This window comes from Myotis myotis, unplaced genomic scaffold (assembly GCF_014108235.1).
Source record: "Myotis myotis isolate mMyoMyo1 unplaced genomic scaffold, mMyoMyo1.p scaffold_m19_p_4, whole genome shotgun sequence".
Classification (NCBI taxonomy): Eukaryota; Metazoa; Chordata; class Mammalia; order Chiroptera; family Vespertilionidae; genus Myotis; species Myotis myotis.
In genome coordinates this window covers 24,561,186-24,584,766 of record NW_023416346.1, presented here as the reverse complement: position 1 = coordinate 24,584,766, position 23,581 = coordinate 24,561,186, and the positions used below count along the sequence as shown (strand labels likewise).

Genomic DNA, 23,581 nt, shown 5'->3' with positions numbered 1-23,581 from the left:
AGAACCAGGGTTTGGATCATTTGTTAAGTTGTGTATAAGTAGTTGAAAAGACTCAGAATTCAAACTTATAGCTTTATTTACAACTTTTAGTGGAAAAGGTCAAGCTATATTTTAAATAGTCCTCTGAAAGAAAACAAACAAACTTTGTTTTAGAATAAATCTCCAAACTGAAGAAAACACTTGATTTCTACCTCATAACACTGATAAAGCCCTAAAGCTGACAGCAACTACAGCTTCTGATAGCTTGTCCTTTGCCTTCCAGCCTGGTCCTCTATAGCATTCGGAATGGGTTGGCAAATGGCAAATTCTGCCTTTTAACAATGTGCCACTTTTCACGTGGAAGGAAAAGAAGAAGTACAACTGTAATTTAGAATGGTTTGCCATACAGGAACCAAAAACACACTAGTAAACATTTCCCTCAGAATTATGGCAATTTGAATAAACAGTCCTCTCCATTCTAAGGAAGTTGAAATACATAAATAATCCACAATCCCATCAAAGGACTTATATATAGAAAATTGAGCTGTGATACAAAAAAAAAGGTGGAGGGGAGAATAAAGCAGCCATTATCATACCCTAGCATATTTATTATCCTTAGGAAAAGTGGGTACAAAAATACCAGGGCTTTTGTTGGTGGGAAGGGAAGGAAAATAGTTCATACTTATTTTTGAATTTGATGTGAGAAATATGATTATCCAAAATATGTTCTCAATTAAAATGATTTTCAATTACAACTCACCATTAATAAAGTACCTAATTTACCAATAACAGCTATGTTACCCAAAAGTTGCTTATATTGAATACAGACACCTGTCCTGAAATAATATTCACGTGATTATTCGGGCCTCGTAATCATGCTTTGTAACCACTTAAGCCTTTTTCAAACAAGCCTAACGTACAGCTAATACCTTAAAAAACTTCAAGCCAGCAGAAAATGTATGTTTGCATTTCCATTCCAGGGTGTGTATAACACATAAATAGAGAAATAACAGACTCACACGTCTGAAATTCTGCAGTACTTACCTAGTTAAAAGAAAAATGCTGAACGGATTCATTTGGTTAAGAATCGCCAAATAAGCTGCAGGTTAGGCTGAAGGTCTACCTTGACACAACCTGACACCTACAACTGTGTGAATTTCCCCTGGCACAGGAACATGGTGTTAAGCTGATCACTGAATAGGTTCAAAAGGACCTACACTCTGGCTATGAGTTGGGGTGGGCAAACTTTTTGACTCAAGGGCCACAGTGGGTTCTTAAACTGGACGGGAGGGCCTAAACAAAAGCATGGATGGAGTGTTTCTGTGAACTAATATAAATTCAAAGTAAACATCATTACATAAAAGGGCACAGTCTTTTTTTTCAATAGTTTTATTCATTTCAAACGGGCCGTAGTTTGCCCATGGCTGGTTCTCTCTACTGCATTTTAATAGCAAGTAGGCACAGTTTTACTATTCTAACCAGATCACTAAGCTATTTGATAAAAGGTTCTAGGAATCCACTCCCCTCTTTCCAGCAAAAAATTTCAAAGCTGCACCACAAGTCAAGTCTGTCCGATCAGCTTAAAAGTGATCAAAGAAACAGAATGCCTAGACAATGGAAACCCTGAGAAGTTGGAGGGGAAGGGTCAGACTTGCAAGAAAAAAAGGCAATGGAGGAATTCCCTAAGTTATCCTTGGTTGGGGGGAGGGAGAGTGGTGTCTGCCCAGCTTCCGCGCCTGCAATTTACACACACACACACACACACACACACACACACACACACGCACACACACGATAGCCATTTCTGTATCGCGCCTGCCCAGGGGCATGCACACATGCAGCACGTCTGAAGCTAGGGGCGCGCCGCCTGAGCAGGGTATGCTCCCATGCTTTACACCTGTCCCATGGCAGTGGCAATGCTGCAAGCCCGGTGCCGTTATGAAGGAGACGAGAAAGCAATCACTTCCCTCAGCATGCACATTGGCTAGGTGGCCACATCCATACAAGATGGGCCGCCGACAAACTCACCTACGCTTACCTACACGCCCTCTAGCTCCTCCAAATTCGTAAAGTATGAAGCAAAAACAACAACAACAAAACCAACCAAAAGCCCCTTCCGACCTGGTCTTCTTCTGCGTCTCTTTTTGGAGCCGAAGAGTTTGACCCGGGAAAAGACGTTTAACTTGTTTTTGTCGCAGCTGGTCTTGCCTTTGCTGGGGCTGCTGACACACTTGCAGGCGTTGGATTTCTCGCGCTCGCGGGCTTGTCTCTTCTGCCGGATCAGGGAGCTGGCGATAGCCGCCGCCATAGCCACGACGCCCACCACCACCACTTCTTTTGCTGCCCCTTTCTGGCTTTGCCTCCTCCGCCCTCTCCTCCGCCGCTTGTCTGCTGTCTCGCGCCTTTGCCGCCTTTGGCTCTTTAGCCTACGCTTGCCGGGACTTCTCTGCTCTAGGGCTTCAGCCCAGGAGGGGGCTCAGCATGCCCTCTGAGCTCCTCTGGCAGTGGTCCCGCTCCCGCGCGGGCTGCGGGCTTCGAGCAGCAGGCTGCCTGGGTCGAGCCTACGCCACAGCCCGGGGCCTGGATCGCGGGTGAGAGGCAGAGCTGCGCGACTACGTGCGCTTGGACCCTGCGCCCCGAGGACACTGTGCAAGTCGAGGCGGCTCTGGTCGGAGTTTGGCGGCACCCCCCTTCTCCGACCCTGTGCCTCGCGGAGGGGGTTGAAGGAGGGAGGCGAGGCGCGCGGAGGGAGTGCGCGGGCGGGAGAGAGGCTGGGAGCGCTGGCGGCGGAGGGAGGGGGAAGGGGGAAACGCTCCGGGAAGCGCGTCCTCACCCTGGCCCCTCGGACCCTTCGACTAGTCCTTGCAACTTCTTGGGGTGACGATCGGGAAAAGTTGGCCGGTGCCGGCTTTCCGACGGGGATCAAACAGGTAATGGCCTCGCATCTTCGCGGTGGTTGTCGCTGCTGCTGCTGCTCTGGGCGCGGCAAGAAGTCTGAGCACCAGAATTCCGTAGCTGCAAGCACCCTCAGGAAGAGCTTTTTTCCTGCTCCTCAAGCTCAACAGCCTCCCAGAGGCCCCCTCCCCGTGGCGGCCTGGGCCTTCCCCACCCGCCCCACCCCCCCACCCCCAGTCCCCAGCTAGCCGCTGGTGCTAACACCTGTAGGGGCTTAAGCACTGCCCCATCACCAAATCCTTCTCCATTCCTCTTCCCGAAAGGAGCTTCGGGAACAAACAGTGATGGAGGAGGTACCAAGATGAGCTAGTTGCATTGGAGGAGCGGGGGTGGGGGTGAAGGGGGAGGTGCTTGAAGATGGGGGACAGCAGGATGGAGTGTTTCTTCGTATATAACTCTCAGGTGACCAGGTAACGAACGCCCCAGCTGGAGTCCCCAGGAAGTTCGTCAGTTACTTGCTCTGAGCTTGGACTCACCACACACACCAGTGAGGTATTTCGCCTGGCAACACTTGTAGCCATTCTGGAGAAAGACCCGAGCTCTCAGATGAATTCAGCCTCCCCTCCCCCACCCCCTACCCCCCCACCCACGAGGCAGCAGCAGTAGCATTGGCACTGCAGAGCTGCTTCTGCACACCACGCTGCCACCCAGTGGTTTTTGCTGACTTTTCATTTCGAGCCAGTTGGCACCATCAGAACCCCGGTTTTCCTGTATGCCCCCTCATCATTATGTTGGGGTTGGGATCCGAGCAGAGAGCTTGAATTGTGCGCGTTAAGCAGTATTAGGGAAATGCAGAGCCCAGCCAATCCTCCTTATTTAAGTCCTGACCTAGCCCATCTCCAATCTCCTAACTTCTTTCTTTCTTCTCCCCCCCCCCCACACTTGCTCCTCAAGCTCAGGCAGCCTCTCTCCCTCCAATTCAGGAATCAAGTATGGCCTTTTGCTCACCTCACTCTATTCACAAGTTCTGTACTTGCCCTGTTCTGTATTTTAATCTGCAGGAGAAAAATGAGGAATGTTGAGGTCAAGAATATTACAGAGAATGGTATATCCACATCCCTACCTTCAAACAGAAGCTACTGTTTTACTATTTTACATGATTTCTGATGCCAAAAAGGATGCCCCCAATAGGGCTGCTCTATCTTGGAGCTGCCACTACACTACCTTTACTGGACTTCACCTCCTCCAGATCTTTTCAGAATAGATATAGATGCAAAACCAAATGCCCAGACTCCAGCCCTTCTTTTCTTGCCTGAACTCCCATCTAGGAAACTCAGGCTTCTTAGCCCATCAGAGCTGAATCACCTTACCCTTCTGTAGATTCCAGTGGTCTAGTGGGGAGCTGCTGACACCCACACATACACACTTCTCCCCAGTTTTGAATGTCTCTTGCCTCATCAGAAGCATTACTTTGTGCCTGCAGAAACAGACTGGGGTGAAGGTTGCAGGGGCAAGATAAGACAGTTACAGGAGGGTGATACCAAATGGTCTGAGATTCCCTGCAGAATAGCCTATATCTTTGCACTTTTGGCTTCCCCACAACAAAATGGAGGGCATGGTAGAATGACAAGTCAATTCAAGTATCCAATTCTTCAAACTTTAATTCATGGGGGAAAGTCCTAGTCTGCTCCAACTGGACTTTGAACACCTTGAAACTCAGGACTAGGTCTTGGTCACCACCATAATCCTATCTCCTGGCACAGTTCCTGTCACAGAGTTTATGCTCAATAAAAGTTTATTGGAAATAATTGATGATGACTGGTTTATATTGATTCTGAAGGATGGGAGGATGTTTCCTGGCTCAGAATGTATGTGATTCAAATTCCAGGTATCATGAAGGGAAATAATCTTACTAAAATGGTGAGGGTCAGACCAAAGCCAAATATTTGGGTTGTGGAGCAGGCAGTTAAGATATTCCTACTCACTCTCTGCATGTTTCTATCTTCTGAGGATCCCCAATCCCAAAGGTCTTTCTTTTCTTTCTTCTTACTTATCTCTTAAGGCCCCAAACCAAAGCAGGCATGAAAAAACTAAAGGACAAAGTTCTGATTCAGGCAAGGACTAGAACTTAGAACAAGTGGGAATAAGCACATGGTACTGAGAAAATGAGGGTTGTCCTACACTCTTTTACCTCCACTTTCCATTAGGAGAGCACTCATTGTTGGCTTGTGCAAACACCATTCATAAGGTATTTTCAGGATGCCTGGAGAATTACTAGTATGGCCACTCTGAGGTCGGTACTAGAGGTAAAAGGGCATGGGGAAGACTTCAGGAATATACAACAGAGAGAGAACATCATGACAAAGTCACAAATACAAACATGCAAATACATCAGTTTTACTAACCTCTATGCCATGAGCTCATCGAACCACTGGGCCAGAGCTAGTAAGATTCTATGTGTGTTTATGGATACCTTTCTTACATTTTATAATCTCAAAAAATGAGAATGTATAGGGAGGCCAGAAGCTCTTACTGCCACATGTTTCCATCAGTCCATAAAAGGTACTTCTGTCTTTTTATAGGCCCCCTTATTATTCTTTCTCTATAGTCGAGAAATAACTCATGATTGGTGAGAGTGGAGATATGGGCCTCTAACTCTGTGTTCTGTCTACCTACAGACCACATGCATTCTCCTTTCTCCTCCTCTAAAGGAACTCAGAGGCCTGTGACTAGATTAAAGGATTACCCAGGAGAAAAGTAGAGGAAGGCCATTTGGACTTTGGGTTAAAATCATAGTATGCCTTCAGCTTAACCATTAATTAAGTAGATATTTTGATCCTTTCCTAACTCTTGTGTGTATTTCTTAGGTACTTTCAAATTCAGACAAGAATGTGAATATAACTCTCAAGTCTTCAAAGGAGAACTGTGCCCAAATTCTAGTCATTGTTGAAAGCATATGAAAGAAAGACTACCCCACCCTAGAAAAGCATATATTGTCTTTCCTTTATGTTTTAATGCTACCCCAGACCGGTAGTATGCCATTTTCATGGGAAGAAGAAATAACTTTCTATTGACAATTATTTCCAAGGTACCTTGTTCTACTGTCTTGTTCTGTGCTTACCAGTTTGCACTGCACCCTTGCCATGGAACTTCCTGAGTCTCCTCCAGATTCATAGAGTTTCAATTCCCAGGGCTTCCAACTTCCTATGATGGTTGGGTCCACTCTCCTTTGCTTCTCCTAGACCTCCTCCACCCACTGCACAATCCACCTAGCTCTCCTTGATCATGTTAAAGAAGGAAACATATATAGCTCCTTTCTCCAATTCAACTCACAAAGAGTTCTAGCCTGAGTGATAGGAGAAATATGGTTTCATTCTGACTCTGTTGCTAATGGGCTGTGTGACCTTGAGGATGCCCTTTCTCCTGTCGGGGCCTCAGTTTTCCCATCATTAAAGTAACCCTGTAGATTCAATTAATGACTTTCAAATTGTATTCTACAGAGCACTAAGAGTACATGGAGGGGATTTAAGTTTCCTCACCCATGGTTCCATAACAGTATCTCTGCTTTCATTTATTTTATATACTGGGGCTTGTGGTATGATTTCTTATGAAAAAAGGATTATATTGTTAGATACAAAATGTTTGAAAATCTCTGGATGAAATGTTCCTTGAAGTAATTTTGGCTCTGGGAGTCTATGGTTTTATTTTATTTTGTATATGCCCCTATTCCTCCAAATTGTTTTTCTTCCCCTCCTCATACTTCTGTCCCCCCTTTCCCTCTCCACTCCACCAGAACATGAACTCTAAACTGGATTTCAAAGAAAAACACATTAAGTCTTCTTGGCTCTATTCCTCATGGGTTCACTTGAGAACCAGGCTTTAGCATTCTTTTCAGAGAAAGTTATGTAAGTTATCAGAGCATAGAATGCTAATCATTCTCTGCCAATCTCTTTTGGCAGAGCTCAGATGAGCTGTAAAGAAGCTGAGGGGACCTACTCTTAAGATTAATCTCCAGGAGAAAGACAAAAATCCAAACAGATGTGACTGTGATGAGTAAAATTGAGGGAATTCAGACAGCCTAAGTAGGAGCAGCCTCCAAGCCATTTGAGCAGGAAGGAATTGGCTGTCTTTCTGAAATTCTGAAAATGAGAGATTTCAAACACCTTCCCTCATGAAGATAAGTTTAAATGGAGCCTCTTGCCAGATTGCTCTCTATCTTCATTGCCCATCCATCAGAACATCTGAGTGACCAATTACCAGGTCAAGGACAATAATGAGCTCAAAGTGAGGGAAGGGAGGCAGGATCAAGAGTACCAAAGTCAAGCAACATTGGGATCCCACCTTAACTGAGTAGAGCAGCAAAGGGGGTATTTAAGAGACTGTACAATAAGTACCACCTTTCGTGGTCTAAGTCAAGAGAAATGACTGGATAGATATACAAATGAGGAGATTAGAGAAAAGCCATTAGAAAAAGCATTTGACACTTAACTTCAAACAAAACTGAAAATGCAATTTAAGGGACTCTTGTCAATGTGGCACTGGAATTTCAGAGAAAGAAAGAGTAACAACAGTATTTTATAACAAAACCTGACATATTTATTAGCTGGCAATGAGTCTCTCATAGTCAGATCATTTGGGGGAACTATACTTCAGAACAAAGGTCTCCAGAATCAATTTTTTAGCAATTGATTGGCTCTCCTGACTTGCATTCCTGATGAAAAGCCAAGGAACCTTAGGCTCGCATCTCACTAGGATGATGTCTTCATTATGTCCCATTTTTGAGATCATTCTCTAAATACTTAAACTGTAAAATTTACTAAAGCCACCTCTAGTTTGTATTTAAAATCAATTGTGAAAATACTGATTAATTCTGATCCTTTAAGAAGAAAAATCCTATAATCCACATAGAATTAATAAAAAATATAAATAAAATTTTATTAATAAAAATCATTATTCAGTCATAATTTACAAACAGTAAAACCATAAAGCACCCTGATGGTATTAATCATATCAATGGATTCAGGTCTTTGCCATTTAATTAGTCATAGCAGCTGCAACATTAAGAGTTCAAGGCTCTGGATTACCTGCTTGGTCATTTAATCAAGAAAACCTAGAGAGAAATATTAGATAGTTGGTGTCAAGTTTTCTCTCTTGATCATAAGGAAAGAACACAAGGAAATGAGTCTAAACTACAATATGTGGAGATTTAAGTTTTGTACAAGGAAAACAGTATTTTTAGTAGGGGTTGATAAAATGCCATGATTGCTGATTTTCCTATAGAAGCTTTTTATGAATAGAACAGAAATTTTATCTATCTTGGTGGATATGTGAGTTGATTCCCCCGAAGGTTCTCATTCTATTATAAAAATGATACTATGTACTATTTATATTACCCAGGGCCTGCAACCAAGAATTGGTCACAGGTAGAGGGGGAAGCAACATCATTACTGAGAAAGCTTAAGGTCTTGTCCCCATGGGGCATGGAGAGAGCTAGTGCTATTGATTTTGGAAATCTATATTGGGTGAACTTGGAGCATGTGGGTCAAAGCAGTAAAACACATTTTCTAAAGTTTCTCTTGTCCAATGTGTGGGAAATACTTTCTAGATACAATAAATTTATTCTTAACCAAATTGGTTGCCTCATTGGTGACAGAGCCAACAGAAGCCCCAGGTTCTCTAAGTAAGGATGATTCAATTTTATTCAATAATATTTGAAGATCTTGAAAGAGAAGTTGCTATTTTATTAACTGATTAGTGGATAACAAACATAAATGAGGTTTTTCTATGATGAGACATTTATGGCAGACTAAAAATGTGCAAGACTCAGAGGCAAAATATCTGTAACGCTGGGTTCATTTCTTGCCCAGTGAACTAAGTAATCTAAATGAAAAGCTAGGAGGGAAAATGATGGAGGATTTAGGGCAAAAGCAGACAATCAGTAATTTTCCTGGATCTAAGTCGTTTCAGGAAATAAGATTTCTTGACAAAGGTGACCTAAACTCAGGATTTGAAGATGGGAATGCAGCGGTTGTAAATGATGTAATGTACATTATTACTTAGAATATGGGGGTGGGCTTCTAAGACAGCAGAAGGAACTCTGTATTGATTACCTATTTGCTAATGACACTGATTCCACCAATTTCCTATCAAGAGTTTTCATTTTTTAAAAATATTTTTTATTGATTTCAGAGAAGAAGGGAGAGGGAGAGAGAGATAGAAACATCAATGATGAGAGAGAATAATTGATTGGCTGCCTTCTGCACACCCCCAACTGGGCATCGAGCCCACAATCCGGGCATTTGCTCTTGACCGGAATCGAACCTGGGACCCTTCAGTCCACAGGCCAACACTCTATCCACTGAGCAAAACCAGCCAGGGTAAAAGTTGTCATTTTTTAAAGAAGCAGAGATATAATGGGAAAATAGTTCTGTGTTCCCTCGGTATTAAGAATCTTGACATCTTGTTTTGGACACCAACCAGGATTTGGGCAGTAGCACCTGCTGAATACAGAGGAATGATATCCTTCAGATTCTAAGGAGGAGACAAAGGAGAGGTCCATGATCCACCTGAGAACTGTGCAGATACCCTAGATTAAAAAAGCCAACTTAAGTATAATTGATATGCACCCTTATATTGGTTATCTTAGTTTCAGATGTATAATATAGTGATTCAACATTTGTATTCCTTACTATGTGATCACCCTACTAATTCTAGTAATCATCTGTCACTGTGAAAACTTATCACAATATTACTGACTATATTCCCCTTCACCTTTTCACCCATCCCTTTACCTCTCCCTTCTGGTAACCATTCCTTTGGTCTCTGTTTCTCTGAGTCTGTTTTATTTTGTTATTGTTGTTGTTTTAGGTTCCACATATATATGAAACCATAAAATATTTGCCTTTCTCTGCCTGACTTATCTCACTTTAGCATAATACCCACTACATCCATCCATGTTGTTGCAAATGGCAAGATTTCATTTTTTTTTTTTTATTGTTGCACTAGAGGCCTGGTGCACAAAATCGTACATGGGTACCGTCCCTAGGCCTAGCCTGCAAGCAAGGCCATCTTCCCAGGCTGCCTGCAGCCAGCCCTGCCTCCCCGCCTGATTGACACTTAACTTCAAGCCAGTTCCCCGTTCACCATCCAGCGATGGGAACCTGACGATCAGGGGAGGGACTGAGAGGTTGGCCGTTCCCACCTGCTTGCCGGCCCCACCCCCACCGCAGGTCACCCTATGTGTGTGGGGCAACTGGCAGGGCGGGGGCCTTGGCCTGGTGCCACCCATATCTCCTGCCACCCACCCCGGGTCCCCGTTTGCCATCGGCGATCGGAGCCTGCCGGCCAGGGAAAGGAGCCAAGAGGTGGTCAGTGCACCTCATAGTGAATGGTCAATAGGTTGTTCTGGTCGTTCTGCCATTATGGACACTGAGCTTTTATTATATAGGATAATATTCCATTGCATAATATTAAACACACCAGCTCTATTTTATTGATTCACCTAGATCAGTGGTCGGCAAACTGCAGCTCGACAAACCACAGCTCGCGAGCCACATGCAGCTCTTTAGCCTCTTGAGTGTGGTTCTTCCACAAAATACTGGCTCTTCCACAAAATACCGACTTCAGCGCATGGGCCATGAAGTTTCAATCACACTGTACATGCGCGCCTTCACGTGGTATTTTGTGGAAGAGCCACACTCAAGGGGCCAAAGAGCCACATGTGGTTCGCAAGTCGCAGTTTGCCGGCCACGGACCTAGATGGTTTTTAAACTCTCCACTCTACTTTCAATTTTGGGGGCCAAAAAACTTGTGTTTCAAATGGTGGTAACACTCAATAAATTCTGTGGTTATAACTGGACAAGCAACCTGTAACTATTTTTCTTTAATCCTTACAACAACCTCTATGGTAGATATCACTATTGCCATTTTACAGATGAGGAAAGTAAAGTCTAGAAAGATTAAGTGATATGTCTATTATTTCCTGACCTCTACATAGGTGGCAGTGCCAGTATTTAAGCCAAGGGTACTCAGCCAATACAATTTATGTGTACAACACCAGCCTTTAAATATGACTTTTTCCTTTTTGGCACTGTGTCTGGAATTTTGGTTGCTGAACAGTATGGTGCCTATTATGGCTATCTCTTGGCTTGGGTAACAGAAAAAGATGGGGAATATAGAATGATTTCAATTCAGTTAAGTTTTTTATTTCTTGTTCTTAACAAAAGTGAATTATGGAACAAACAGGAAAAGATATGGCCTATGTTTAGTTATGAGCATAGTTCATTTACTTTTAATAACTTCTTAGAGTGATATTTACAGAAAAACTGCTACATTTTGCACTAAATTGAAATGATTATAAATCACTGCTTAATGTCATTCTGGGTTTCTCAGCTCAGGGAGTACTTTGACACCAGGACCTACTCTGACTCAGGTAATCTAGAGCTTTATATTAGTCTAGAGCTAAGACCCAAGAGATACTCTCTGGCCTTTATCTTCATCACTACTTCGCAGAGATAAGAAGTGAAAGCACTCCCAATTCTCTCAATTCTTTTCATACAAGGAAAAGTGGCCTTCCACATTGTAATCTTTTTTGTGCCATTTGCTTTCAGCTATAGGAAATTTGAGTTCAACCAAAAGAGAGAAAAATATTACACACACTGTATGTGCTTCCACTCCTGGATCACATGACTATCCTTTTGCAATCAGAAATTTTTTTTCAGTATTCATTCTAACTAATTTGCTCTAAAAGTATAATCAATAGATTGAAATCATTTTATAACTTCTACAACGACTGAATACCTCAAGCAATTTTTAGAACTTGATTTCCTAACAGGGGTCTTGATGCTCAATTAACAATCTCATTCTAGAGGAGAAATCTGAGATAAGAGTAGTTAAATAAATTTGCCCTGAGTCAAATTGTTCATTCATTCATTCAGTCAGTCAATCAGTCAATCAGTCAAAATTTACTGAGAACTCTTTGGCATGTACTGAGCTATGCCCTGAGAGATGCATGATAAAACTTTAAGCTAACAAATGAATTAAAGAACATGGGAAAATCACTGTCTAAGGCACAAAATACTAGTAATTTTTTATGTAGACTTCAGTATCTTTATTGAATGGGGACAACTAGGACTTGGGTGGTATTTTAATATGTTGGAAAGATTTTTAGAAATTTTCCTACTTACTGCATTCCTCTTCCTGCCCCTAAAATTCCAGTGCCTACTTTCTCTGTCAGAATCTTGTATCCTGTATTTTGAAAAAAAAAAAAAAAAACTTAAAATATTACTAAGGGAAACAACAGTGTTCTATTTCACTATACGAATAACATAGTATGTGTAAATATGTGTGTGTTTGTGTGTGTATATAAACACTCTAGGTTGGCCTTTGACAATGCTATAAAGCCAGCACTTTAGTCCAGATGCCCACTGTCCTTTATGAGGCCCCACAGGAATCTTCTCTGACAGAGAAGAGTTTAGGATCCAGGTTTTCCTAATTCATTTCCTTCATGTCACATGAAACTTATATTAAATAATTTTATTACTGTTGTTAATTTGTCTTTGTCTGTTTAATTTTCAGACCCAGTCAAGCACCCTAAGAAGGTTGAGAAAAAAAATTTTCCTCCCTTGCACTTTCCTCAGCTCAGATAGCTCCTCTGAGCTCTAGATATGTATAGTCCTATCCAAATGCCTCAAATACGCAGGACCTCAAACAAAACTCCAAAATTGAACTTATCCACCAAACTAGTTCCTCTTCTCTTATTCCATATGGCTATTAAGATTATTCCTTTTGGAGAGAAACCAAGATGGCGGCATAGGTAAACACCTGAGATTGCTGCCTCGCACAACCACTTAAAAATACAACTAAAAGACGGAATGGGCATCAGCCAGAACCACAGGAAGGCTGGCTGAGTGGAAATTCTACAACTAGAAGGAAAGAGAAAAGCATACTGAGACTCAGAGGAGGTGCGGAAGCAAGGTACGGAGGTGCATGCGGAGAGGGCTGGCGGCTGAGGACACAGTTGTCTTTTTCAATCGGGAGGGAGTATCAAGCTCTGAGCTCCAGTTCCAGGCGAGTCTCTGGGGACCCAGACTCATACGAGAGAAACTGGACTGTCTGGCATCAGTCGGAACTCGAGGGCAGCTGTCTCTCGGAGGTGCTTGCAGCGATTGCCGGGACACTGAGGAGCGGGGCCACTGAGGGTAGGACTGAGAGCAGCCATAACTGCTCACTCCGCCCTGTTGATCCCCTGGGACTCCACTCTGCCCAAGCTGTGCATGGAGGCTTTTGCATATGAAAGGCCTGGCCCTTTGCAATCTGATAATTACCTAACAAACTGCAGCTGGCCCAAGGCCCCATGGCAACTTGCATTGCTTCACAGCTGGCTCCTGCTGGATAGCCTCAGGAAGAGGCTAGATTAGCACCTCCTTAGAGATCCAGGAGCCAGTGTGCCCGGTGGTCGGAGTGGGACCATCCAGATTGCAGCTTGTCGGATCCATAAAGGACACACGCAGATGGCAGACTCAGTGAACACCAAAGCCCCATTGAAGCAAGTCTTGCCCTTGTCTCCAGCACAGAAGTTCTCCCAGTGTAGACACAGCTCATTCTCACAACCAATTGGCTTGGAGGTCAATTCCTCCCAGTGTTACCTACAACAATCAAGGCTTAACTATAACAAGACTGTGCACAAAGCCCACAAGGGGGTGCACCAAGAGTGTCTACCTCAGGTAATTGGGGAGGCTGAGCCACTGGGCCCTATAGGACAACTAGCACAGAAAGCCACTCTATCGACACAGTGAAGCATAACAAAATGCGGAGACAAAGAAACAGGACACAAATGACAGAAATGAAGGAAAGCAAACTACTGGATATAGAGTTCAAAGCCCCACTTTTAAGGTTTTTCAAGAATTTTCTAGAAACTGCCGATAAACTGAATGAGACCCTCAAGAAATCTAGTGAGACCCTCAAGGTTGTGATAAAGGACCAATTAGAAATTAAGCATACACTGACTGAAATAAAGAATATTATATAGACTCCCAACAGCAGACTAGAGGATCGCAAGAATCAAGTCAAAGATTTGAAATATGAAGAAGCAAAAAACACCCAACTGGAAAAGCAAAATGAAAAAAGAATCCAAAAAAACGAAGATCGTGTAAGGAGCCTCTGGGACAGCTTCAAGTGTACCAACATCCGAATTATAGGGGTGCCAGAAGAAGAGAGAGAGCAAGATATTGAAAACCTATTTGAAGAAATAATGACAGAAAACTTCTCCTACCTGGTGAAAGAAATAGACTTCCAAGTCCAGGAAGCGCACAGAACCCCAAAGAAAAGGAATCCAAAGAGGACCACACCAAGACACATCATAATTAAAATGCCAAGAGCAAAAGACAAAGAGAGAATCTTAAAAGCAGCAAGAGAAAAAAAGTCAGTTACCTACAAGGGAGTACCCATATGACTGTCAGCTGATTGATCAACAGAAACTTTGCAGGCCAGAAGGGAGTGGCAAGAAATATTCAAAGTGATGAATACCAAGAGCCTACAACCAAGATTACTTTATCCAGCAAAGCTATCATTCAGAATTGAAGGTCAGATAAAGAGCTTCACAGATAAGAAAAAGCTAAAGGAGTTCATCACCACCAAACCAGTATTATATGAAATGCTGAAGGGTATCCTTTAAGAAGAGGAAGAAGAAGAAAAAGGTAAAGATACAAATTATGAACAACAAATACACATCTATCAACAAGTGAATCTAAAAATCAATGAATAAATAATCTGATGAACAGAATAAACTGGTGAATATAATAGAATCAGGAGCATAGAAAGGGAGTGGACTGACTATTCTTGGGGCGGGGGAGGGGTGTGGGAGGTGCGGGAAGAGACTGGACAAAAATCGTACACCTATGGATGAGGACAGTTGGGGGGGTAAGGGGAGGGGACCGGGTGGAGGGGAGCTATGGGTGGAAAAAGGAACAACTGTAATAATCTGAACAATAAAGATTTAATTTTAAAAAAAGATTATTTCTTTTACCCTACTTCTTTCTGGATCTATCCACTATCTGAATCAAGGTAGAAACTTGGGCATTATCCTGAATTCTTCCCTCTCCCACCCATACCCTAGGAATGACCAAGCACTGCAGGTTCTACCTTCTTAGTATAATTCTTAAATTCCTATTGTTAAGACTTTTGCATATTTCTATTTCATTTCTTGCCTGAATTTCACCATAGCCTCCTCTCTGACCTATGATCAAATTGCTCTACTCGTCGCTACAATTAGAATAGATAAATTTGATCAGGTCATGCCCTGTAACACGTCTCAGTTGCTGTCCACTTACAAGCCCTCCATTATCTTGCCCCAGACTTGCTTGTCCCACTGCACTGTCACACACTGTATTTCAGGTGTGTCAAAGTACTAACCTTCCCTCAAATACCCCCTCCTGCCCTTTAACTACTCCAACTGCTGTAACTTTAAAAATTCTATTCCTTCATACTCAGAAAACTTTCAAGATATATCTCAGGCACTATCTGCTCTGGGAAATCTCCCCTGACAATCCCCATGTAAAGACATAGTTTCCTCTTCTCTGCTCCACAGCACCCTGTACATATAGTTATTATGGCATTTATAATATTAATTTCTGTCTACTTCTCTGTCAGGCCTACAGTGAACTCCCTAAGGTAGGGACTAGGACTTTGTCCCTGGGTCCCCACATCTGGACAGATAAGGGATCAATAAATTATAGTTTCTTGGCTAAATAAAATAGCTAATTCTCCCTCTCTCTGTTTAGAAAGCAGACAGTATACATCTAGAGCAATGAAATGTAGGACAGGGTAAGAGTAGATTTTTGTACAATTCATATTAAAGTGTGGCCATGTCTTAACTACAAACAGAAGAACTATAGTTCAGGCATTGAACTATAAGCCAGAGATTATTGCCTCTTTGTGAAAGGCAAAGTTAAATCAGTTTAGTAATTAGATTAGTCCATATTTTAGCCATATTCTGATTTTTTTTTCCAGGCCCACGGAAGGGCTAGAGGGGCGAGGTGCTCCTGAGAACTCGTGGATCTGTCTCTGCTCTGTCATATTCTGATATTAAAATAATTATTTGCAAGTATAAAACACTTTAAGGTAGCCAGAGTAGGATTCAATTACCTCCATTTTACAGAACAGAAAACTGTCACCAACATTAAACAACAGATCTATTTATTAATCAGTTTAGGCCTTACCACATCCCAAAGAGGAATTGCAGTTGCTTACAAAAAAAAGTGTACAGGAAAATAAGATTTAGAACAAAGAAAAAAAACATTGGGGTGAAGGAAGGGGAGTCAGCCACTAGAGGAGGCCAGTAGGGCTTCAAACTCAACCAGTAGGTTTCTGAATCCTAGTCTGATTCCCTTTCAGCCCCATTAGACTGCCTCCAAAAGAGTTTGACCCACTGGGTAGCGATCAGCAGGAGTTTTTTTTTGCATTTTTTTTAAAAAAGCAACAACAATTTTGACTCATAAAGAAAATAGCCCAGTATCTATTAGAATAATCTCCCATCAACTGTAACCACTGAAAATTAAATCAAAACTTGAATTACTGCAATTATCCTGCGTGCATTAGGAACCTAATCAGCCAACAGAAAAGAGGCAAGGTGAAATGAGCTGAGACCACAAAGAAAGTTGGTCCATGAGGGTGCAGGGGCCTGGGTTTGTTTTGTAGAGCTACATATATCCTGGAACATGAATTAGACCAAAAGGTGACTTGGTTTTAGAGGTAAATTAATTCAATTTTGACCACAACACATTATACAGACATCCACCTGTTCCTAGATTTTGTTGAGAATTTAAACAATAATGTGGCTTTATGTGGATCCTGTGACTGAACCAGAATCACAGTTATCATTTTCCTAAGTGTTTTACTGAAATTTAAAATGATAATACCTATAAAAGCTCTCCAGTGCTGACATTTACAAGTCTCTTTACCAACACAAACAAAATTATAAAATGGAAAATATAACCTTTCTAGCCCTGTACTTTCTTCACAAGAGTATAAAATTGAAAGGCAGTCTATATTCCAGCATCATAACCAAATAGCAAGAATGATAATGACACGAGAGCGATAATAATAATAGCAGCTATTTTTTGAGAGCCTTTACTCTGGACCAGGCACTGTTCTAAATACATTACATATGTTAACTTACTTAATTCTCACAGCAACCCTATGAGGGAGGAACTATTATTATGTCCATGATATACATGTGGAAAATGAGATTTTAAATGGTGAGGTTAAAAAAGTTGCCTAGGTTCACACACTAACAAGTGCTGGAACTGAAATAATAACTCAGATAATCTTGCTATACACAGATATACAAATAATCCTGATGTAATCCTAATTTATAGTTATTTACTCATATAGATGCATTATATATTTTGTGGATTGTTTCTGACTTTTTTTTACTTCCTCTTGCTTTTGTTGTTGTTGTTATTTGTATCACTGCTAAATTAACATTCCAGTAGTAGGGTCCCAGGATAAGCAATAATACTACTAAACTTATAGAAAGGTATATGATTTCTTTAAGAAGTGTGAATACTTCTCAGTTTTTTCCCTTAATGCTCACTTCAGTGATTTCTGTCATATTTTGCAGCTTGGAAATCACTTATTCACATGTATATAACTAACACTGGTGTTGCCATGGGGATTTAGGTCAATGCTACTAGCACTTACTCATATGGAAATACTATAAGTAAATAATACAAAAATTAATAAATAATACAAGAATAAACTCATCACTGTAAACCTACTTTTGCCCACCCCTATAAAATACAATATAAATGATACATTTCATTATGGATATTCTCGAATTGATCATCTTGACTAAGAGTCTTCTCTGTGCCTGGTAGTGTGCTAGGTGCTTCCATATGTATTATTTCATTCCATTTTCACAATAATCATATCAGGCCTGGAGAGGAGAGTTTGAGTCACATTGCTCAATTCATATAGTAGCAAGTGATACTCTCTGAACAAAGATGGACCAGCCAAGTGTGTTTGACTCCTTCCGCACCACTGGAGTGGGACTTTAGGTGGAGTTTACATTCCATTCAATATCATGATTCTCTAGAGAACAGAAAGAGGGCCAATAACCAGGAGCTGCAAGGAAGCAGATTAGGGTTAACTTTTATGAAGCCATTTCTAACAACAGGGGCTGTCCAAAAATACTCAGAATGGATTATCTTGAGAAGTAATCAGTACCTTGTCACTGGAAGGGTTCACATGGGTGCTGCAGAATTCACGCAATCCTGTGAAACCCCAATCAGACGTTATAGAAGGAATTCTTGAATTTAGTGAATTAATGAATTATCATGGACCTGTTTGTCAAAGCTCCAACACAAGGATCACCAGAGAAGCCTACTGGTCATAAAAAGTTGGGCATGTGAAACATGCTGAGTAAGAGAAAGTACTCCCTTGACAGAGTTCTCACTGGTGGCTCAAAAGGGGAGAGTTAGAGAATAGTACTTAGAGGGTTTTAGGGGCTAGAGTTGGTCATTAGGTGGTTTTAGGGCAGAATTTTATAACTATGGTCCTTACAAATTCAGGTCAAAATTTGTAAACTAGGTTAGTTGCTGGAATAGTCAATGGTCTTATCCTTGGTACACATGAGCAATATGGAGTTACTCTTAAAAGAGTCCAAGCTTATTTTGTTCATTATATTCCACATATGAGTGAGATCATGTGATACTTATCTTTATCTGACTGGATTATTTTGCTTAGCATAATACTCTCCAGGTGCTGTCTCAAAGGGTAAGAGATGCTTCTTTTTCACAGCTGCATAGTATTCCATGGTTTAAATGTTCGACTGCTTTTTTATCCACTCATCTTCTGATGGGCACTTTGGCTATTTACAGATCTTAACTAATATAAATTATGTTGATGTTTAGAGGGGTGCATATATTTGTTCTAATTGGTGTGTTTTGGGAATCTTAGGATGTATTTCTAGAAGCGGGATCACTTGGTCAAATTTCAGTTCCATTTTAATTTTTTGAGGAAACTCCATACTGTCTTCCATAATGGTTGCATCAGTCTGCATTCCCAAAAGCAGTGTACTAGGGTTCCCTTTTCTCCACATCCTCACCAGCACTTGTCATTTGTTGATTTGTTGATGGTAGCCATTCTGACAGGTGTGAGATGGTACCTCATTGTTGTTTTGATTTGCATCTCTGATGATTAGTGATTTTTATCATTTTTTCATATGTCTCTTGGCCATCTGTATGTCCCCTTTGGAGAAGTATCTATTTAGGTCAGCGGTTCCCAATGTAGGAAACATGCCCCACAGGGGGGCAATTTGATTTTTAAGGGGGGCAATTCGAGAATGAGTTATTAACAGTAAATTTTTTGCATTTCTTATGGTTCTATGGGCCTCATATACAGCATATAAATATATATTGTGACATACTTATGCATTTCAATTCTCTATTATGTTTTGAAACTTTATGCTATTTATTCATATCACTTCATATTATTATTATTTTTATTCATATTATTATTTTTAACAATTTCTTAGTGATTTCTTCCTCAGTACTTCAATGTCCTTTGTTATTTTTCACTTTCATAGATGCCATGTTCTTTGGAAGCTTATTTAGACCAAGTGAATAGCCTTTTAGGCTTCCTCCACGTGAATAGGAGTTCACTTTTTGAATAATAAGAATTATATGTCACAGACAGGGCACCAGGATTTTACAAATGCTTAGGTGGGGCATGGCCAAAAAAAAGGTTGGGGACCACTGATATAGGTTCTTTGCCCATTTTTTAATTGGATTGTTTGTCTTCCTTTAGTTAAGTTGTATGAGTTCCTTACATATTTTGGAAATTAACTCCTTATCAGATGTATCATTGGCAAATATGTTGATGATAGCCATTCTGACAAGTGCCATTTTAATTTGATCTCTATGGTGATTAGTGACTTTGAACATTTGAACAAAATAGATCCAGAGACATAGAAGCATGGAATAGACTGACAAATATCAGAGGGAAGGTGGGGTTGGGGAGGTAGCTGGGGAGAGGTTAACCAAAGAACTTATATGCATATATGCATAGCCCATGGACACAGACAATAGTGTGGTGAAGGCCTGGGAGGGGCAGGTGTTAGGTGAAGGGGGTCAATGGGGAAAAAAGGGGGACATCTGTAATACTTTCAATAATAGAGATAAATTTTTTAAAAAGCCTAAGCTAGAAACAAAAAGACATGAAGAAACTGTCACAGACAACAGGCGACTAAAACATTATTATTAAATGCAATGTGTTATCCTGGATGGGACCCTGGAACAGAACAAGGACATTGATAAAACAAACAAAACAAAACAAACAAAACTGGTGAAGTCCAAATAAAGTCTAGGGTTTAGTTGATAGTTATGTCCAGTATTGGTTTCTTAATTTCAACAAATGTATTAGAAGGCAGGGGCCATCTAGTCTGAATAGAGTGTCTATTTAACCTGCACTATGGGAAAATAAGTAATGGGATTTAAATGGGTTGGAATGAATGTATCTGAAAGAAGACCTATTTTTCACTCACTGTTGTTTTCATCCCCAAATTTTATAATTTCCTTAGTTAAGGGGACTGGGCCACCTTGACTACACAAATGATACTGCACCAACAGGGCGATGAGAAGACAGCTGCTCAGTCTGTAGGGAGAAGCATGGACACTCACCATCACTACTAATAGAAAAGCAACACGAAGCTCATGCTATGGTTATTTACTAGAGCAGTGGTCGGCAAACTGCGGCTCGCAAGCCACATGCGGCTCTTTGGCCCCTTGAGTGTGGCCACGAAGTTTCAATCAGACTGTACGTGCACGCCTGCCTGTGATATTTTGTGGAAGAGCCACACTCAAGGGGCCGTAGTTTGCCGACCACTGTACTAGGGGATACAGCTCTCTGATATTAAAAACCAGAGCATAAGAGGTCAACACAGGTCAAGAACAGCTCCTTTATGTCTCATTGAATCAGAAACAGCACTCTTGTTCTTCCTAAGCTGTACTGTGAGATTTCTCAGCATTAGGACTGCCAGCACCAGACATTATGAATTTCAAGTCTTTACCTTTTAGAGGAGCCGGCTGCAGATGGTGTTTGTGATTGCAGCAGAGGAAATGCCATTTAGGGGAAAGGATATTGATAATATAATGGCTTATTTTCTAACTAAAGATATTTGGCATGTACTTCCAGTGGTATTTACTTTTATTTTCCCAGGAACTTGAAGCTCCTTTTCTCTACCCTGCAAAAATATTGGTATAATTGGTAATGGACAAAACATGACTTTGCCTTTGCAAAATAAGGACTAGGAATTATAATAAGTCAACATTTGTTATTGGTTTATACATAATAATTAGAAACAATATTTAGTTGTGTCCAAGATAAGTTTTCATTTCCACTTTTCAAACTACAGGCTTGATGGAATGATGAAAACAAGAATCCTTGGTTTGAGTCTCAGTTTGAGTCTTGGTGCTTTAGGAAAACTCTTTCTTTACACTCTGGGCTTCTATTTCCTTGTCTATTACATAAGAGATCCATGTACATGAAACCTCTTTGAATTTAATTAATCCACTACAAATCAGAAGACAATGGCGATGGAAGTTTATCACAAAGCCATAGAATTATTTGTTCATTATATTCAGTTGCTCCATCAGATTGAAAAAGTCATGAAATACAGGAAGCCAGAAGCCCCAGTGCAGGCTCTCTACATAATGCAGATGATATTGGGCCAGGTGGCAGAGTGATTAAGACAATGCATTCTGCAACTAAAAACTTAGGTGTGAATCTTGTTTCCATAGCATGTTAAATGTGTGACCTTAGCATGCCAATTTACCTTTATGTTCCTCAACTCTGAGATAAAAATAATGACAGTACTGATAAATCTCCTTGGGTAATTGTGAGCACTAACTGGGTTAATATTTGGAAAGAACCTAGCATGTAGTTGGTATATAGCACACACACAATAAACTGTACTTGCTATTTCTGTTATTATTTTTGTTGATATATCTTATTAAGGCTAACTTTTTCTGCATACATATCTGGACAAAAATAGCCAGAACCTCCCATCTACTGTAAACTAATGAAAAGTGATTGATATTTAGTTGAGACCTCCAATGGTTTCCCATCTCCTGAGCCAGCCTGGGCCTTGGCTGTCTGGAATTAAAAAAAAAAAAAAAAAAGAAGAAGAAGAAGAATAGCAAATACTCTATGTATCAAACACTGGTCCTTTGCATGTATTAATTAATGTAAGCCTGCCATTGAGGTGGGTACCATTATTATCCCTAGTTTTTGGATGAAAAACTGAGGCATAGGGAAGTTAAGCAACTTGCCAAAGTGGCAGCTAGTTTATATCACAGGCAGGATTTGGACCCAGTCTGGTTTCAGAGTCCCTGCTTTTAACACTATGCTTTACTGTCATAATAGACTAGAGGCCCAAATTTTGTGCACTTATGGGGGAGGTTCCCTCAGACCAGCCTGTACCCTATGTCAGTGCAGGAGCCCTCAGGGGATTGCCACAGAGGCGGGAGAGGCTCCTGCCACTGCAGCTGTGCTTGCCAGCTGTGATCCCAGATCAGGGCTTCTGGCTGAGCGGTGCTCCCCCTGTGGGAGCACACTGACCACCAGGGGCAACTCCTGCGTTAAGCATCTGCCCCCTGGTGGTCAATGCACATCATGGCAACTGGTCATTCTGCCATTCAGTCGATTTGCATATTAGCCTTTTATTATATAGGATTGTGTTTGTTAAGTGCCACACCCATTACAAACCTTATCTCTAGTCCTTAGGTAATCCTACAAGGTAGGCATTATGCTTATCTCAATTTTTACAGATGTGGAAAGTGAGGCTCAGAAAGACTAAGTAACTTGCCCAACATTACAAGCTAGGGAGTACTAAAGTCTGTCTCCACAACCTGCATCCTGTCCACTCTACCTCCCATTAACAAGGCACAGGGACAACAGAACAGACTTCAGTGAAGGCCCCCTGGTGCTAGTCCAAGCCCCAAAGGCACTGGGGAGAGCTGTAGATCTCTCCAACAAGATTTTCTCTTATATAAAGGGAAAGAGTTACTGAAGCACATAAAGTAAGTTTTCATATGAAATTCAAATTTGTTCAACCTTTCTGAGAATGAATCTTAAGTGAACAAAATAACATTCTGACTAAAGCCCATAATCACATCACTTTTTATGTGATGAAATACAATGAGATGCTTCAAATAAATAACTGTGGAACAAATTCACCCTATTTAATTCTATGGGAGAAGAGTTCGTTTAGATCTACCCTAGAAGTACTAAGATGTCAATGAGGCCAATGCATTTTTTGTGATATACTAAGAAAATATACCTAGTAAAATGTAAAACAAAGCTAATAATGAATATCTTTCTCCTTAGATTTTTGGAAGTGTGGCCCACAAAACACATTCCAAATTGCATTACAGTGAACAACAAAGGGTTAGAAAAATATATAAGTTCTGTGATTTTTTAATGCTTTTTCCACTGGATATTACTGTCATATAATTCCTTATTTCAATTTTGCATACAAAATGTATCCCCAATTCAACAAGTTCCTAAGACTAAATATAAAAGAGAAGACAGACAGGAAACTTATATTTTAAATATCATAATGACTTTCATTTGCCCGGTATTTTAATATCATATTATCTTTTCTAAACCACTGTCAGCAAAACCTGAAGAAAAATGTGAAAATTCATAC

General features: G+C 41.0%; 1 protein-coding gene across 4 annotated transcripts in view; it reads right to left on the bottom strand.

Annotated features, from left to right (window-relative positions):
- FGF13 (fibroblast growth factor 13) overlaps window positions 1–23,581 on the bottom strand; it is a 652,755-nt gene that overhangs the window by 102,012 nt on the left and 527,162 nt on the right. The window contains exon 1 of one of the 4 annotated variants that reach the window (XM_036304474.1): window positions 2,101–3,070. The exons of the other annotated variants lie outside the window; for them this stretch is intronic. Coding sequence (XP_036160367.1) covers window positions 2,101–2,287 — 187 coding nt within the window. The 5' untranslated portion in view covers window positions 2,288–3,070. Of the gene's footprint in view, window positions 1–2,100; window positions 3,071–23,581 lie in introns of those variants that run through there. 4 annotated transcript variants of the gene reach the window in all.